This window comes from Malaclemys terrapin, chromosome 23 (genome assembly GCF_027887155.1).
Source record: "Malaclemys terrapin pileata isolate rMalTer1 chromosome 23, rMalTer1.hap1, whole genome shotgun sequence".
NCBI classification, from domain to species: Eukaryota; Metazoa; Chordata; order Testudines; family Emydidae; genus Malaclemys; species Malaclemys terrapin.
Genome location: NC_071527.1, coordinates 16,774,172 through 16,792,361, shown reverse-complemented (window position 1 = coordinate 16,792,361; position 18,190 = coordinate 16,774,172). Strand labels below are relative to the sequence as shown.

Here is an 18,190-nt window from a genome sequence, read left to right as displayed (position 1 = left end):
TTTTGTGTCCCCCCCCGTCACGTGATCGCCCCCGTCCCCCCCGTCACGTGATGCAGGCCCGCGCTTGCCCCCGTCACGTGCCGGGCCCGCTCCCTGGCCGGGGCCGGAAGCGGCGGGGCGCTAAGATGGCGGCGGCGTGAGTTGCATGTTGTGGGGCTGCCGAGTCCGTGGGGAAGAAGCGTCCGCCCGCCCCGCCCCGCCCGCCATGGCGGTGACCGTCACCCTCAAGACGCTGCAGCAGCAAACCTTCAAGATCCGCATGGAGCCCGAGGAGACGGTGAGGGGGGCGCGGCCCCAGCCCAGCCCCGCCCAGCCCCACGTGGGGGGCAGCCCCCCCCGGCCCCGCTCCGCCCCGCCCCTCCCCCCGCAGGTAGCGCCCCCCCCGGACCCGCCCCGCCCCCTCCCCCCGCAGGTAGCGCCCCCCCCGCCGCACAATCCCGGCTCCCTCTTCCCGTGTGGGGCCAGACCCCCCCACACACATGGTCCTGGCCCAAATCTCCCTCCTCCCCCCCCCCATGTGGGGCCAGCCTCCCCCCCCCCTCTCCACATGGTCCTGCACCAATTCCATCCCCTCTCCCCATGTGGGGCAGCCCCCCCCCCCCCCCGTATGATCCCAGCGCCTTCTTCCCTTGTGGGGCAGCCGTCCCCTCCACATGGTCCTGGCCCAATTCTCTTCCCCCCCCCCCCTCCCCATGTGGGGTCAGACCCCACCCCACTCCACATGGTCCTGAACCAATTGCCCCACCACCCTGGCAGCTCCACGTGGGACGGTCCCAATTCCTCTCTGCCATGTGGGGCAGCCTCCCTATCATTCCCCCAAAAGTGTAAACCCCCTCCCCCCCCCCAGCCCACTCATGGGATGGGGCCTAGTCTGCGTGGGGCACTCTTCCCTTCCCGGGAATGAGACGCACACAGTAAGAGTATCAGCTTTGAGGGGTATGGGCAGGGGTGTGGGGGGAGGGGATGAGATATGGGGGGAGAGTGCCAGAAGGGCAGGGGATGGGGCATGGGAGGAGGGGTGGATGGCTCCATGTGGGTGGGGGTGGGAGCCTCAGAAAGGAGAGCGGTGGAGGAGCCAAGGTGCCTGTGTGCCCCCATCCTGGGGTAGTAGCAGGTGGTACATCTGGGACTCTTTCAGCAAGTCCCTATTGGCTCCCGTTGAGAAATGTTCCAGGACAGGCAAAGCTGGGCCTGGCGTGTGTCCCTGGGGCCTGGGCGGTCACTGCTGGGCATCGCCTGCCTGGCCCAGAGCAACTGGGGGAGGGGGGGGGAACAGGAAGACGAGCTGATCCCAGCTGGTGTGTCTCCCCCCAACTTCCCGGTTCCGATGGAGTGGAGGGGCGGGGGGAGGAGATTTCACAGTGGAGTCTGTGCTGCTCCTGTTCCCATCGGCCTTTCTGCCTGCTTTCCCCACTGGGGTGCAACCCCCCTGCGTCTCTGTCCCTGACCCTCCTGAATCAGACACCCTTGAGATGTTAGAGGTGAGACCTTAACGCCTTCAGGATCCATGTTCATGTGACTCATGTCAAAGCTGACTGGAGTCCCCTGGAGGAACCGAACCCACTATTTTGTGGGGCTAATACAACCTAGTGGTTAGAGCATTGGACTGGGACTCGGGACACCTGGGTTCAGTTCCCAGCTCTGCCACTGGTTTGGAGGGTGACTTGGTACAAGTAATTTCTCCTTCCGAGCCTCAATTTTCCCGTCTGTAACATGGGGAGAATCATACTGACCTCCTTTGTAAAGCCCTTGGCGACCAATAGATGAAAAGCGCCTTATGAGAGCTAGGGATTATTATGAGAGCTGGTGGCTGGGAGACAGGACTCCTGGGTCCCATTCCAAGCGGTTAGTGCGTAGAGTGTGCTGTCAATCGGATCCTCTCCCTCCAAACATAACGCTGAGTTCAGACTGAGGCTTTAGCGGGGAGTGGAGTCCTGTACTCAGACCTGTTTTCTTTGTGCTTTAGGCGTCACTGATTTTAAGGGGCCCTTTAGTGGGGGAGGGGGGGGGTCCAGAATTTAGGGTGCGGGTATGATGCATATAAAAATAAACCCTAGCAATCCAAATCTTACTATCATTTTTTTTTTAGTACCATTTGAAATATCCCCTGTCACTTTTGCAGCTGAGAAACTTCCCAGGAGGGCAAAGAGATTTCAAATGTTTTTCACAGCATGGATCATGTTTTAAGACAGAAACTGTTTGCTGGACAGCTCCCCTCTCGTTTCTAGCCAGTAAAGTCCCTGTGGTGGGACTGAAGATCTGGGGTTAGTTCCCAACTCTGCCACAGACTGCCTGGCTGATCTTGAGCACGTCCCTTCATTGTTCCGTGCCTCGGTTTCCCCTCCTGTGTAATGGGAGGGGCTTCCCATGTCTTGTCTGCTCAGCCTGTGAGCTCTCACTCCGTGTCTGTGCAGCGCCTGGCACTGGGCGGCCCCAGTCTCTGTTGGGCCTTCCCGAGATTATGAATCACATGGTTAGGATTGTTGGTGTCTTTAATGCAAACTAGCCCCTGGCAATAAGTAGGCCCGAGCCGCCGCAAAGGAAAGCACCGCTGAGGAGCCGGGCCCATGAAGCTGAGTGAAACTGATTAAACACCAAGGTGAAAGTTCTGCGCCTGTCCTCACGGGGCAAGCTGAAAGGCAAGAGGATTGGGTGACCTGCACTAGGCCGGCCTTAATGCTCTCAGGAGGCAAAGGTCAGAGGCTGGGTTTTTAACTGACTTGAAGGCTCCCTGTCTGATTGTAACTTCCCAGCTAGGGCTGTGTCTGAGCCCCTTGTAGATGCAGCGCAGACCTTATCTGCTGCCTCCCCGGCGAGTTAGCTCTACCAATAGCTGCAGCTGCGCTGGGCCTCGTGCCGGCACGGCTCTGGCAGCTGCACCCTCGAATTTCCCAGCTCTGGGCTTGGCTGCTACAATTCCCTTGCTGGCTTTGTAAGTGGGAACTCCTGCTCTGCGCGCTCTCCTCTCCCTCAGTCCTGGGACACTGGATTCACTTCCGTGTCTGTATAAACAGCCCACCCGGGAGGTGGCTGCATCTCCGCACAGAGCGAGGGACCTCGGTATAAACAGCTGCCGTGCTCCACCGCAGAGGCAGCCGCACTTGGGTAGTGGGTGATACGGTTTTGTCACCTCGCTGATCCAGACGGTCGTGCCCATGGGAGGAGACGGGTGAGGCAATGGTTCCTTTTTTAAATAGCTGGAGTCCCACATGCTTTTCACAGGGCGTCAGGCTTCGTTTTGGCTCAACCCAGCAGTCGAAAATATCTCTTGGCTCCTACTCCCTTGTTTCACAGGGCTCTGCAGCTGTTCCGACGGGTCCCCGCTGGGACACCATTGTCCTCCGGGGCGCAGGAGAGCGTCTGGTGCGAAGGCTCCACGGCTTGGCCGTGTGGGGTGTCCCGGAGGGGTGGGGGGATGGGGTACATGCTTGCAGAAGCAGTTGCTCAGTAATTCTCCCAGAGGGCCTTGCAAACCGGAATGGGTTGAGCCTCATGACTCTGCCCCCTGCCTGCAAGGACCAGGGAATAGTTCCCTGTCTTACCAATGGGGAAACCGAGGCAGAGAAGGCATGAGTGGTTTAGTCACCCAGAGACCAATGCAGACGCATCCAGGACCAGTGGGACTTTCCCAGTGGCTGACTGATTCCCAGGGGACAGCCAGGCCCTGTTTCCGCTGGGGGAAATGGGTGTGTTCAACATGTGTGAAAATCTTGGTGTAGATGAGGTGTCTGTGCTGCCCGTGTTGTGGCACTAGGGGGCGCTGTGCTGCAGGGAGCAAGGGGGGAGGGGCTCAGCAGGGGGCACTTTGCGGGCAGTGCTGCCCCGGTGCAGCAGTAGGGGGCGCTGTGCTGCAGGGAGTAGCTCTGGGGGTGCCGTAGGGCCCTCCCGGTGAGTGCTGGCCACAGTGTGGTGTTGGCTGGCTAGTTCCAGCGTGTAGAAATACAGCTCGGATCCTAGTGACGAGACGTCCTCAGTCCCCAAGTGTCCCACGGGGATCCCCCTGAGCCCCAGCTGCCCCCAGGAGCCTCCGGCTTGTGTTAACTGCAATGGCAGCTGTCCGGGTTCCCCAGCCCCTCCTTTAACCCAGGGCCTCAGCCTCAGCCTCCCCTTCTGAGAGCTGCTGCTGGCCTGTGTAATCCGGCCTGGTCCTGCCCTGTGGGGAAGCTGCCTCCATCACGAGCACAGCATGTGTCCCAGAAACGCCCCGCGCTGGGTAGAGGGGTGCCGGGGGGGCCCGCGTCTGCATGTGCCCCTTCCTGGTCTCGGTTGGCACCATTCAGCTGTAACTGGCGCTCTGGGCGATCCTGGCAGCCGGGGGAGAGTCGCAGCTGCAGCTTGGCCGGGGGGAACGGGCAGACGTGAGCCCAAGACATCCCATGACCTGCCCCAGGGAGCGCATCCGGTGTCTTTTGTGTATATTACTTAGTTGGATTACAGTGGTGGCCAGGAGCCCTGGTCGTAGCCCAGGACCGCACTGTGCTAGGCGCTGTACAAACGCCCAACAGAGATGGTCCCAGCCCCAAACAGCTTCCAGTCTACGCAGCTGTGAGGTTACCCAGTGGTTATAGAGGCTTCAGCCAAGATCAAGCCCCTTCAGGCCGGGCGCTGCCCACACGCAGTGAGAGGCTGTCCCCATCACAGCAAGCCCAGATGCAGGGTGGGACTCAGGGGCAGCATCTGGGCAGCAGGTTGGCAGCTCAGACACCCAGGGAGTTGGCAGCAGATCCAGATTTCCCGAGTCCCAGGTCAGGGCCTTTCCCGCAAGACCAGACTAGGGTGTAGAGAACCAGGGTGGGAACAAACCAACCTGACCCGACACCTCCTTAATCCTCCCGCCTAATATCGGCCCTGGAGCCTGGCTGGGGGCGGGAGCGGGGTGGGGAAGGAGAGGGGTCCCCCTCCCAGCCATGCAGGGATCTGCATACCCAGCTGATGGGGCCGTCTCGTCCCGCCCGGCAGGTGCGGGTCCTCAAGGAGAAGATTGAGGCCGAGAAAGGCAAGGAGGCCTTCCCCGTGTCGGGCCAGAAGCTGATCTACGCCGGCAAGATCCTGAGCGATGACGTCGCCATCAAGGAGTACAAGATCGACGAGAAGAACTTTGTGGTGGTCATGGTGACCAAGGTACGGCCGGGCCCTGCTCCCGCTCCCGGCTAGTCTGCCGGGTCAGGGGTAGGAGCTGCTCCTGGCTGGGATGCTATGGAAAGAAGGCAGCTTTTCACACCCATTCAGTAGGAGGCGCTCTCCCCTCGCTGTTGGTGCTGACCCCAGAGTGGCACTAGGGGGCGCTCCCCTCTCACAGTTAGTGCTGATTGTATAACACATGCAGTCAGCCAGGGCCGAAGGGCAGTTCCTTCCCGCCCCCCTTCACCGCAGCTGCTTCCCCAGGGGTTGGGAGCTGATCTCGCGTGTGGTTGGGGAGTGGGGGGGCAGAGACCCCAGCTGCACCCTTCAGTGTTCCTTGTTTCCTCAGACCAAATCCAACTCGGGCGTCCCGGCCCCCTCATCTGGTGATGCTGGGCCGGCCAGTGCCCCGGAGCCAACCCCATCGGTGGGGCAGACGCCGGCGCCTGCAGCCAGTGCTGATGCTGTCCTGCCCCCAGCCCCCGCGGCGCCAAGCGAGGAGAAGCCTCCGGTGGAGCCGGCAGCCATCACGCTGCCCGAATCCACTGCCGGGTAAGCACAGAGAGCGTGTGCCCCCTCCCCGCGCCTGCCTGTCTATGTTCATAGCTCAGTCACTCCAGGTACCCCGATGTCATGCCCCAGAGAATGGGGGGAGGGGGGTGCCTTCCACTTCAGGGTGTGGGCATAATCTTCCTTTGTGGGAACTTGGAACATCTTTAACTTGGAGGAGTGGGGTATAGTGGTTAGAGCAAGGGGGCTGGGAGTCAGGACTCCTGGGTCCTAGTCCCAGCCCTTCCGCAGATTCACTTTGACTGGCTCAGTCGCCTTGCAGCTCTGTGCCTCAGTTTCCCCATCAGTGCAGTCCTGCCTTCTTCCCTGTGGTATTTTTTTTAAGGGTAACGTTGCCATGTGGCTGTTAAGCAACTGCCACCTCTAACCCCAGAGGTGGTTACACTGCAGTGATCCCATATACACAGACTGCAGCGGGTGAATGGCCAGCTCGGTACACACGCTGCATCCCCTGGGGTGTGGGGACAGAAAGGGGCTGGGGGGGGCACCGAGCTTGCCTGTGAAGCACAGAATGAGCCAGGCTGCTGGCCAAGAGCTCGTCCCCACGAGCAGCAGGGCTGGTTTGATTTCAGGGCAGATCGAAAAGCCGTTTAGTTTCAGCTAGTGACCTGGTGCCCCTTGAGATGTGGCGAAGACCCCGCATGTCTCCTGGGCAGAAAAGACGAGCATGTGTTAGAAATACCGTTGGTGAGAAGACACCCCTGCTCTCAGAGATCGGCAGGTGCAAACTTGTGGGCTTGGGTCACGCCAGGCATAGCCCCAAGAAAGTTAACATGGCAGTGGGGTGGTGGGTCCTTCCAATGGGGACGGCAGCGAGGCGAGGGAGAGCCGGCCTGTGGCAGGACCAGGCAGGCTTCCACAAACTCGGCTGTGAGGTCACCAATGTTCAGACATTGTTACCCCAGGGTGGACCCTGATTCCGCTGTCAGGGCTGGGCCTGGTGGGTTAGCTTCAGCCCGTTGGGAACAGCGTCACCCGAGCTGAAACAATAATTCCTCAGTAGATCTAAAGCACTTGGTCAGGAGCATTATCCCCATTTTACAGATGGGGAAACTGAGGCACGAGGCGTGACTTGCCCGTGGTCACCCAGCAGGGCATAAAGGCCTCCACCCTGGGGTCTGAACCGGCTGAAAACAAAAAATCCAGCTGAACTTGAAACCAGAGGGATTTTCTGCCGTAGACACCATCTGAGCCCTCGAATCCTGAGAGTGGCTATTAGTGGTATTACGGTAGCGCCAAGACCCCGCTGTGCCAGGCGCTGCACGAACACAGAGAAAGGGAGAGCGGGGACCCGCTCGCAAACTCCAGAGATGCCAAACGCACGGGCCGTGGGATTTGGAACACGTGCGGTGACGTTCAGAACCACGCTGCTTTCCTAGCGCAGGCAGGGCTGGGGTCAGATCCCAGGGAGACGGGACCTGCGGTTCCTCCCGGCGCAGGGAGCCCGGCCCGGCCCCCCCGGCGCAGTGTTGGCCCCTGGCGGTTTGCTTGTTGCCCAGCTGTTTGGAAGGAGCCAGCTACTATTCCTCTCTTTTAAATTTGCAGCTCTGTTCCCTCTTCAGGTAGCGTGGGGCGCCCAGACGACGCAGCTTCCACCCTGGGTAGGTGAAATCCCCTCGCTGGGGCTGGGGCAGGCGGCCGGGGTCCCTGGGCGGCAGCAGAGAGCGCCTGCCAGCACCCCGGGCCGGCTGTTCCATGGCTCCTGCAGCATGAGCTCATGGGGTGGGGGCGCCCTCTGGTGGCCGTCGCTGGATAAAACAACCCCCTCTTCCCGTTGCGGGTGTACGGGGGCCGGGGGCAGGACCCCCCTTCGCAGCGTTGCGGTGATGGCTCGGCTGGGGAGGGGGGAGCTGCCTCCCTCATCGCGATCACAGGTTTCAGTGCAGGGTGGGTTCCAAGCCCCGGGTTGTTCGGTGCCCTGTGTGATGAGTTGGTTGGGTCTCCACTGCCGGCCGCTCTGGGGCAGCCTGGGCTGTGTGTTCCAAGGATAAAAGGCGACCGTCTTGTCCTTCATTAGCAGAGGGGCCGCGTTAGGGAAAGAAAGCCAGGGGGGCTGGTAGCCAGTACTCCTGGGTTCTCTTTCCAGCTCTGCATGGAGAGTGGGGTCTAGTGGTTAGAGCCCCAGGGCGGGGACAGCGCTGGGAGCTAGGACTCTGGGTTCCCTTTGCAGCTCTGCAAGAGGAGTGGGGTCTAGTGGTTAGAACTGAGGGGACCGGGCTGGGAGCTAGGACTCCTGGGCCACCTTTTCCCAGCACTTGTGGGCTGGATTCCATCTCAGGCTAAGGTGGACGTGAGGGGTGGGTGGGTGTTGTTTAGCTGTATTACGGTAGTGGCCAGGAGCACTAGTCATGGACAGGGTGGGGTGTGGAGCAGGGAGCCAGGACTCCTGGGTTCTAGTCCCAGCTCTGCCCCTGACTCAGAGTGACTTTGAGTCACTTCCCCTGCGGGGATGGGGGGGCTGATCCCGTGCTGGGAGATGTTGGCGGAGGGGGAAGGGCTGTGTTCATAGCTAGCACCCGCTCTTGCCCCTCTTTCCCTTGGCGAGTGTGTGCTGGGCACCCCAAGACTGCTGGCTCTCCCTCAGCCCGGGCTGTTGTCCCCTTCCGCCCGCAGTGACCGGCTCGGAGTACGAGACGATGCTGACCGAGATCATGTCCATGGGATACGAGCGGGAACGGGTAGTGGCCGCGCTCCGGGCCAGCTACAACAACCCCCACCGAGCCGTGGAGTACCTGCTGACGGTAAGGGAGCACCAGGGCTTGGAACAGGTCGAGCGAGGGGGGCAGGACTCCTGGATTCAATCCCCAGCGCGGGGAGGGGAGCGGGGTCTAGGGGGTTCAACCGGGGGGGCCAGGACTCCTGGGTTTCATTACCATTGACTCGCTCTGTGACTTTGGGCAAATGATTTTTTTTTCCATCCACATCTGGATGGCTTACGGGAGTGGGACCCGTAAGGACACCGGTTCTGATCGAGCCCAGGGGTGCCCGCATTGCCTGGGGCTAGCTCGCCCCCTCGTTGGCAGGACATGGGGAGCCGGACAAACCCCAGGTTCCTTTCGGGCCCCTTGTGGGGTGAGCCCTGTGGGGCAGGGGCTGCTGTGGGGGGAGGGGTGCTAGACAGCACTAACGATGCCCCTTTGACTTCACAGGGTATCCCGGGCACCTCCGAGCCGGAGAGAGCCCCGATCCAGGAGAGCCAACCCACAGAGCAGCCAGCACCAGAAGGTTAGTGACGGTCCTCCCGCTCCTATGCGAGACGTAGGGACCGTGGTGGGAGGGGGAGACCTGGGGCGGCCGGGCCGGGGGCTGGAGCTGCGTGGGAGAAGTCTCTCACGCTTGTGGAGCGGGGGCTATGGAAGGCCGCTGAGAGCCTGCAGCCGGGGGAGGCAGATGGTGACCCGAACTGGTCCCTCGGGGAGGAGGGGGTGGTTCCAGGCCCTCTCCCCCTGGCTAGATACCCCCCTTATCCTGTGATCACCAGTGCCCCACCTGTGTGGGGCATGGCTCAGGTGGGCCTTGCCCCTTCAAGGCCTGGCCTGGCTTCATCCCGCCCACTCCTGCCCCGCAGGCGAGAACCCGCTGGAGTTCCTGAGAGACCAGCCCCAGTTCCAGAACATGCGACAGGTGATCCAGCAGAACCCAGCCCTGCTCCCGGCCCTGCTCCAGCAGCTGGGCCAGGAGAACCCCCAGCTACTGCAGGTAAAGGGGGGCAGGGGCTGAAAGCGGAGCTGGATACCTCTGATGAAATGTGCATCAAAGTGGCATCATTAGTCTTCAGAGTGAACAGGGGAGTCTTCCAAGTCTTTCCCACCTGGTCAGATACAGAAAGGGCCATTGCTGGGTTCATGGCGACCTCCAGAGACTCATGGACTCATGGAGGAGGAGCCGGAAGTAGCACTGTGGGGGGCAGGACTCCTGGGTTCTGTGCCTGGCTCTGGGAGGGGAGTGAGGTCTGATGGGTTAGAGCAGGGGGGGGGGAGGGGGGAGAGCCAGGACTCCTGGGTTCTAACCCTGGCGCTACCAGTGGGTTGCTTTGTGACCTTGAACAAGTCCCTGCCTCTCTTTCCCGCTGGGAAAAGGGGCAGTGGAGGCCCTGCTCTTGGAGGGGAGGGGCGTCTCTCCCTAACCCTGACCCCCTCCCCCCTGCCCTCCCCAGCAAATCAGCCAGCACCAAGAGCAGTTCATCCAGATGCTGAACGAGCCACTGGGCGAGATGGCCGACATCTCTGACATCGAGGGGGAGATCGGGGCCATTGGAGAGGAAGCTCCCCAGATGAACTACATCCAGGTCACGCCTCAGGAAAAAGAAGCCATAGAAAGGGTAAGGGGGGGGGGGGGGGGGGGCTGGCTGTGCCAGGAGCCACCCTGCCTGCTGGGGTGCCCCGGGATCCCTGCACTGGAGAGCCCCAACAAGGGTGCAGTGGGGTCTAGAGGCTGGGAGCCAGGACTCCTGGGTTCTATCCCCAGCTCTGTGCCAGGAGTTGGTGTCTAGTGGTTGGAGCGGGAAGGGGCGAGCTGGAGGCCAGGACTCCTGGGTTCTATCCCCAGCTCTGTGCCAGGAGTTGGGGTCTAGTGGTTGGAGCGGGAAGGGGCGAGCTGGAGGCCAGGACTCCTGGAGTCTGTTTCTGTCTGTCCTTGACTGCTCCAAAAGCCTGATCCGGTCTGATGCTGAGCCCCTTGAGCTGGGAGTTGACCAAGATCTGAGTTTGGTTATTAACATAAAGGCCGGGTTGTAGCCTTGACCACACTGGGGGGTGGGGAGGGTGGAGACGGGACAGAGGCGCCGAGGGGGGAGTAGACAGCTCTGACTTTGCAAGCAATGGAGCATAACTAATTTGGTCCTCCCCCCAAATGGGCGTGGTCCTCCCTGATGGGGAAGGGCAGCGCTGCCAAGCTCCACCCACAATATCCCAGCGGAGCTGGATACCTCTGCTGAAATGTGCGCCAAAGTGGCATCATTAGTCTTCAGAGTGAACAGGGGAGTCTTCCAAGTCTTTCCCACCTGGTCAGATCCAGAAAGGGCCATTGCTGGGTTCATGGCGACCTCCAGAGACTCATGGACCTTAAGGCCAGAAGGGTCTGTCCTGATCACCTAGTCTGACCTGCACATCTCAGGCCACAGAACCTCACCCACCCCCTCCAGGAACATGCCCATAGCAGCTGGCTGAGTTACTGAAGGCCTCAAATCTTGCTGTAAAGACTTCAATTTACAGAGAATCCACCATTTGCTCTAGTTCAAACCTGCAAGTGACCCAGGCGCCGCACTGCAGAGGGAAAACCCCCCAGGGTCTCTGCCCGGTCTGACCTGGGGGAAAATCCTTCCCAACCTCAAACCTGGGGATGGGTTAGACCCTGAGCACGTGGGTAAGACCCACCAGCCAGACACCTCCCCTTGGGAGATTGTTTCAGAACTTCCCTCCTCTGATGGTTAGAAACCTTCATCTAATTTCAAGCCTAAACTTCCTGATGGCCAGTTTCTAGCCATTTGGGCTTGTGCCAACGTACAAGAGCGATCAGATCTCCCCTCAGCCTTCGTGTGGTTAGGCTGAACGAGTCGGTTCTCCAGTCCTCGGATCATCCTAGTCACCATTTCTAATCTGAATTGGTCTTTCTTACACATGGGAGCCCAGAAATGCACCCAGTGTTCCAGGTGAGGTCTCACCAGTGCCTTGTATAGTGGCACTAACGCTTCCCTATCTCTACTGGGAATACCTCGCCTGATGCATCCTAGGACTGCATTCGCCTTTTTCGCAGCTGCATCATGTTAAAATGTTCGATAACATTGGTCCCTGACAGACTCCTCTAGTAACCTCCCTCCAGCCTGCATTCACCTTTCAGCATGACCTGATGTAGTCTTCCCTTTAACCAGTTCCTTTACCCGCCTTTTGATTCTCCTATTGATCCTGTAGAACTAATTTCCCACGTGGGAACTGTATCAAATGCTTTACTGAAATCCGGGTTGGCTAGACCTGCTGCACTTCCTTTGTCTAGCAAATCAGAGATCTTCTCAGAAACAGAGATCAGGTTGGTCTGTCAAGATCTACCTTTTGTAAATCCATGTTGTCTTTATTCCCAATTACCATTTACCCCTGTCCTTAATAACTCTCAAAATTTGTTCTAAGACTTCGCATGCAATTGAGGTCACACTGAAGGGCCTTTAGTTTCCTGGATCACTTTGTCACCCCCCACCCCCTTAAATACAAGTATTGTGTTGGCAATTCCCCAGTCGCAGGGTACGACCCCCGATGGCCTTGCAATTTCACGTGCCAGTTCCTTGAATATTCGTGGATGGAGATTATCCGGGCCCCCCGACGTGCTCCTATTCAACTGAGTTTGGTGTCCACCTTGGATGTGGTCATTTCAACCTCTGTATCCTCGTTCCCATCAGCCACCCTGCCACTGTCCCCAGTTAAAAACTCATCACCGTTATGAAAAACTGAGAGACAGCCTTCGCTTAGGTGTTGGGCCAGGCCTAGATTATCTTTAATCTCCTGCCCATCCGCAGTGCGGAGCGTTCCACTTTTCCTTGTTTTCTTTTTTTTTTTTCCTACGGCTAAAGAACCGTTTCCTGGTGGGTTTAATTTCCTTGGCAAGTTCCAGCTCTGCCTAGCTTTTGGCAGTTCTCCCCTACACTTCCTGACCTCCAAGAGGTCGTGTTCTTCACTGATCCATCCCACCTTCCGTTCCTTGTAGGTTTTCTGCTCTCAGTCCCCTGGTTGAGATGCTTGAGGTGCAGCCCTTCCCTGTGATTCCCCCGCTGGCTTCAAGCCATTTCTGCACCTTTGGCTTAAAATAATTCCAAGCCTCCTCCGCATTCAGATCCTTGAGTTCTCCAGGCCAGACCGCTTCCCAAACTGCTTCCCTTCACTTTTTTAAAATTGCCCTTTTGAAAGCCAGGACTCTCGATTCAGACCTGACCTACTTTAGTTATCCTTCCATTTTCGGTGAATTAGCTCACGAGCACTCGACCCAACCTGCTCTTCTGTGAGGCCTTCGCTGCTTACCAACACGAAATCTAAAACACCATCGGCTCTTGATGGTTCGGTGACTGGTGAGGAAATCTGTCGGCTGTCCCATCAAGGAACACCTGGGCCCTACCATTTATGAGATACCGTTTGTCCTCCAATCAGTCTGGGAGATTAAAGGCTCCCGTAATCACAATTCCCAGGCGTGTTGAGTTCATTAGAGGTCTCTCCAGATCCTGAGGGACCATAGCAGACCCCAAGCACCATCCCAGCAGAGCCTTTCTGAGCGTTCTTCCCCAAAGTGGTTGTGACCCAGATAGGTTCCGTTTTGTCCATTCCGTCACTTCTCATTTCTCTCCGCTCTCCCTCGTCATTAACATCCAGTGCTGCACCTCTTCCCTGCGCGGCACGTTCCCTTCAGTCCCTCCCCGTCTCTGCTTTCGCTCCTGTCCCTCCATGTTGTTCCCCAGCCGCCTTGCAGCGCTGGAGAGACGTCTTCGTTGTCTGCTCAGCTTCGGCCGCGTTCCTCACCCGATCAGGGACAGTCATTCTACTGCAGTGTCCCCTTCCCGACTGTTGCTGTCAGTGGCGTTGGGACCTTGTCGTCCTTTCTCCCTTGCCATATCCTCTTGTACTTGACTTTCCTCCTGCTCACTGTTAGTCAGGGGTGGAGATTACGCCTGCCCTGAGTCCCTAGTTTAAAGCTGTTCTAATCAATTGTGCCAACCTCCATCCCAGACGTCAATCGCCCTCCCTGCTCAGGTGGCATCTGTCCCCAGAGAACAGTCCTCTGCCCGTGACTGCCTCCCAGTGGTAGCACCACTGCCTGAGCCACATGTTGATCATCGTCTTATATTGCCTTCAGTCTCCTCTTCTAGGGCCGGGTAGAATCCCACTGAAGATCACCTGAGCCTCCCGTTCTTTAAGTGCCTTCCCCAGCCTGGCGTAGTCTCCCTGGCTGCGTCCCCGCGAGAATCTAGCAGTGCCATTTGTTCCCGTGGATTCTTTCCTCCTCCTGTAGGTTCAGGCTCAGGTCCACATCCTGTGTCTTAGCTCCTGGCAGCCAGCACACTCTTCCGTGCTCCAGAACAACTCCGCTCCGACTCTGCTCTGCCAGGCAGCACTTCACCCCTGCCCTGCGGCGGGTTACAGCTCCCGGCGCGGGGACTGCGGGTGAGGTGGTCAGGCCTCCAGGAGCTAGCACGGACCTGGTGGGCTGGGGGCCGGGGGGAGAGCTGGTTTTAAGATAACAGCCCTGTCGAAGTCACAGGCCTGCTGGGGTGCGGTGCAGTGCAGTGCCTCTGCTCCTGCACGTGGGGGTCCTCAAAGCCAGCATGGCCGTCCTCCACAGTGCCTGTACTGGGGGGAATTCTCCTCCAGCCCCCCAAACCTGAGGGGTTTACAGCCCCTCTTTCACCCCTGCATTCAAGCGTCCCAAGTGGGCTCAGGCACTCTGCTCCGGAGGGACTCGGTTCCTGAGGGCGGCTGGGACATACAGAGCGGCAGAGAGGCAGGGTCCTTTGACGCGTCTCCCTTTGTGTCCCCTCAGTTAAAGGCTTTAGGATTCCCGGAAAGCCTGGTCATCCAGGCTTACTTTGCTTGTGAGAAGAACGAAAACCTGGCTGCCAATTTCCTGCTGAGTCAGAACTTCGATGACGAGTGATGCAAGGAAAAAGGAAGAAAAAAATTTTATATATAAAAAAAATTCTCTCTATATCTATTCCTGTCTATTTAAGGGGTATGTGGGAGAGACCCCAAATCCCCCCCAACCCGCCCCCCATCCAGATTGAACCAGCCCGGCCTTCTGGCTCGAGGAAATGCTCTTTTCCCTCCTCCCCATGGAACTGGACAGCTGGGGATTGAGCAGCAGAACCAGCCCCTCGTCTCAGCCCTCCTCCCCCCAGCGCCCGTGCCGTGGGTGAGTTCAGCTACGCCCCTCTCCTGCACGGTGCTCGCTCTGGGGCGGGGAGAAGGGATTTGGGGCTGGTAGAGGGGGGCTGTGGGCTCCTCGCCCAGCCCAGCCCAAAACTTGTGTGCAGACAGATTGCTTTGTTGTGGAGATGACCAGCCCCTGTGGACAGGCTGAGGTACTCCGCTTCCATCCATCACCCAGTCTCCTTTAATGTCCCTTCCCCAGCCCCGCTTTCTGCCACTATCCAGCCAACAGCCAGTGTTAGACCCTGTCTATCCCCCTTCAGACCTCACAGATCACAGCACGCCCACCCCACTCCCCAGCCTGTTGTGTTGGGGTTGGTTTTGCCTGCATAGACGAGGCTAAACCATGTCGCTAGTCTGGATCCGTGCTGAGCAGAGCACGGACCCCTGCTCCTAGCCTAGGCCATGTTTAAACCAACTGCCCTCCGCTAGCAGTTCCCTCCAGCTCCCTTTTAATCTCTTGGGTACGGCTTGACGATCAGGGAGGTTTGAGAACTGGCTTCCTGGGAGCCCAACCTATTTTTAAGAACCCAGCTGCTCTGGCATCGTCCCGCCCTCCCTGCGAGGCGTGCATCGAAACTCTGCGCTAGCTCTCAGCCGCACAGCGGAAGGCGAGGGGTGGGTGCTGCCTTCGAACAGTCCGTGCTGAGCCGGGCCAGGGCTGCCGTGAAAAGACAGCGCTGAAGCAATGCTGCTAGCGAGAGCAGGGTTGCGGTGTTTCGCCCTCAGACGTCGGCGCCTGGGCTGTGCCGAGGGAGATGGAAAGCCATTAAACCCCTGCCTGCCCTTAAAGAATCTTTTTTAAATTACCCCTTTGAAAAGTGCTGCAGATCAACCCCTTCCTCCGCTTGTTTTAAGCCCTGTTTCCAATTCGATTGTAGTTTTAAGGGAACCAAACAATAGGGTGTCTTTAACCTTGATTTTCTCCTCCTTGTGGGATTTAAAAAATACAGATTTATTAGATCAAAATCTATTTATTTGAAACAGGGCAACTTTTACCCCCTTCACCCTGGTAATTTAAAAATCCGATTTCACTCCCCTTGAAATGCAGATGTGCTCTGACCCACCTCCCAAAAGATCAGATTAAAATCCACCATCATCCTACCTCTTCCCTGCTATTTTAATGCCAACGAGATGGTGTTTAATTAAACGCCTGAAATGCCCAATTTACTCTTGGATCTAAACATCCCTGCAGCTCTAGTGTATTCTGGCTTATCTGATTTTTCTAGATCATCATACCCGTTTCTCCGTCCCTATTTCCTTTTCTGTCTCATACCCCAAAAACCTTAACGCCCCTTTGAAGTAACTCCTGATTTTTCTGAGCCATTCTGTTGCATACGAATCTTGGCTTGGGCTTGCTTTCCCCAGCGTGCAGTTGCAAAGAGAACAGAGTATTTGCCTCTAAAGTAAATCCTGAAGCCATAAATAACTTCTAAGTTCCATGATATTGCAGAGTAGCTGTGACTTTAAGGGGGTGGGAACATGGGTTCCAAAGTGGGTGGGGACAAGCGTTTGATAGGCCCACATTCTTAGCTACGCCTCAAGTGAATAGCGTCCATTGGTTAGATCCAGGCCTTGCCTTGTGGCCACAATTCCATCTTAAAGGAGCAGTGTCCTAGCATTTGCAGTTTATTTTGAGGTTGGTTTGTTTTCTTGGTTGTACTTATAAATGTTCCTAAGCAGCCGCGGGGTCTGTGCCTGCTAACCAGGGGCCCGATCAAACTCTGGGGGTGGAGATGGCAGAGGGGATAGATTTGATGGGGCAGTAGGTAAAAAGGGGAGGAGTGGGGGTTGGGATGGAAGGATTACATGCAAATTTAAAACCAAAAGAGGGTGGTTCTTACCCACCCACTGCGTGGGGTGGGGAAAGCGGGGCTGGGGTGGGTTCTGGAATTTGGCCTCCCCACCACACCCCAGCCTCGTCAGTCAGACCTGCCGTTTCGGGTGGCACCGCTCCCCCCTTGCCTGGTACCGCTCCTGCGGCAGCTTTGTTGCGCCTGTTAATTTAGCAGCAGGTTTTGAGGCCCCAGGGGAGCCGCGGGAGGCTGGCCTCGAACGCTGGGGCGGGGCTGGAGTCTCAGGCTCCGTCTATGCTGAAAACGCTGCTCGAGCTCTTCAGAATAGACTCTCGCTCCAGCGCCGGGAGTTAATCCACTTCCCGGAGAGGCGGCAGCTCAGGCCGGGGCAGGATTTGTCCACAGGTCGAGACCCCGGCTCCACTCTGGCTCCCGGGGACGTGGGTTTTTCAGTCCCCTGCGAGATGTAGGTGTGGCCATGTAAATTGTCAGCATAGACCAGCCCTCAAGGCCCCCATGCTGCTGGTTTAACAGAATGGCGGGGGGGGAGATCCCTAAATTTCCCAGCAGCCTTAGGGGAAGGTGCTTCAGCTGGCTGGTCAAGCTCGGGGGTCTGGCCTCATTTGTTTCAATCTTGAGCTGGTCAGCTGTAGCCTGAACTGAGCGGGGTGATGGGTAACCAGGCAGGGGCTGGGGAATGAAGCAGGCCTGGCCCCTGGGTGTAGATTTCCCCCCTAGCTTTCAGTCCCCCCAGGCGGCCGGCCTCCCTCTCCCTGTCGAGGCTGAAACCGCTGTTTCACACCCACTGTTTTTGGGGTGCTATGAATGGAATGTGAAATAAACGAGCTGCCCCCGCCACTCGCTGACGAGGACGGGTCGGAACCTCCCGAAAGCTACCGTCTCTGGCCTGTTCTTTCTAACCCGCGCCTGGGGGAAGCTGCGAGCGGCCGGGGGAGGGGAGAGCTCGTTTAATGCGCGGAATAATTGAGTGTGGATGATTAAACATGCCTGTGCTGGGAGGGGATGGGGTGGCCCCAGGAGCATGGATCTCTTCCCCAGGGCCAGCGAGCTAGTCCGGTAGTGCCCGTGTGCCTCGCTTCACCCTGTGTGTGTGTGGCCCTGGGTTGTGTTTGTGGTTGCCAGGCGCGGGAGGAGCTTGGAGACCGTTACCGCGGGAACGAGGCCTGGCTCCTGGGGCTGGAGCCGTGGGACAGGGTAATAGGGTTTTCTCTAGGATTGTTCACCCCTCAACGCATCTTACAGCAGCCTGGCTGGATGGCTTCGCTGGCTGCTGGAACGCAGCTGCCTCGGGCTGGGGTGCAGGGAGCCCTCGCCCAGGGCTGAAATGCAGCTACCTCTGGGTTGGGCCTGGGGGCTGAGTCATTTCATGCACCCTGGAGGCAGCTGACGTGAGCCGAGGGCCTTGGCTAACCTACGAGGGCCTAGCCCAAGCCCAGCTGGTTCCGCGCCCGCTAGGCCCCACCAGTGGGGCCCGCTCAGCAGGGGCCGGGCGGGCCCAGAAAGCAGGTTTGGCCACATTTGTGCAAAGCAGCTGGGGTCGGTGCAAGGCCACATGAGGGCAGCCGTGTCCCTCTGCGGCCGGCAGGAGCTGCTGTCGGCTCCAGGACCGGGGCGCTGGCACCCTTTCCAGCAGTTCCCGTTCCTGGGCAGAACTGCAATGTATTAGTTACACCCCCCTAGCACTAAGGAGCCCCACAAAAATAGGGGGCTCCCCCATTGTGCCATATGCACAGACCCCGACCAGGATTGGGGCCCCCATGGGCCGGGCGCTGCACTGACACC

General features: G+C 58.5%; 1 protein-coding gene across 2 annotated transcripts; it reads left to right on the top strand.

The window, feature by feature from the left end:
* Positions 1 to 111: 111 nt before the first annotated feature.
* RAD23A (RAD23 homolog A, nucleotide excision repair protein) lies at positions 112 to 17,273 on the top strand. Of its 2 annotated transcripts, none has more exons than XM_054012456.1 (9): positions 112 to 277; positions 4,960 to 5,121; positions 5,471 to 5,673; positions 7,237 to 7,292; positions 8,305 to 8,432; positions 8,841 to 8,916; positions 9,260 to 9,315; positions 9,848 to 10,012; positions 14,206 to 17,273. In XM_054012456.1, exons 1-9 carry the CDS (start codon positions 146 to 148, stop codon positions 14,317 to 14,319), a joined length of 1,092 nt encoding a protein of 363 aa, XP_053868431.1. In that variant the 5' UTR covers positions 112 to 145; the 3' UTR covers positions 14,320 to 17,273. The 2 variants fall into 2 exon arrangements, with proteins under 2 accessions (XP_053868431.1, XP_053868430.1); XM_054012455.1 differs by having other exon boundaries at positions 113 to 277; positions 9,260 to 9,390.
* The last annotated feature ends 917 nt before the right edge of the window (positions 17,274 to 18,190 follow it).

Coding starts and splice junctions, on each gene's coding strand:
- RAD23A (XM_054012455.1), top strand. CDS start 146: ATGTTGTGGGGCTGCCGAGTCCGTGGGGAAGAAGCGTCCGCCCGCCCC. Junction 5,122..5,470: donor TGGTGGTCATGGTGACCAAG/GTACGGCCGGGC, acceptor TTGTTTCCTCAG/ACCAAATCCAACTCGGGCGT. Junction 8,433..8,840: donor CCGTGGAGTACCTGCTGACG/GTAAGGGAGCAC, acceptor TTGACTTCACAG/GGTATCCCGGGCACCTCCGA.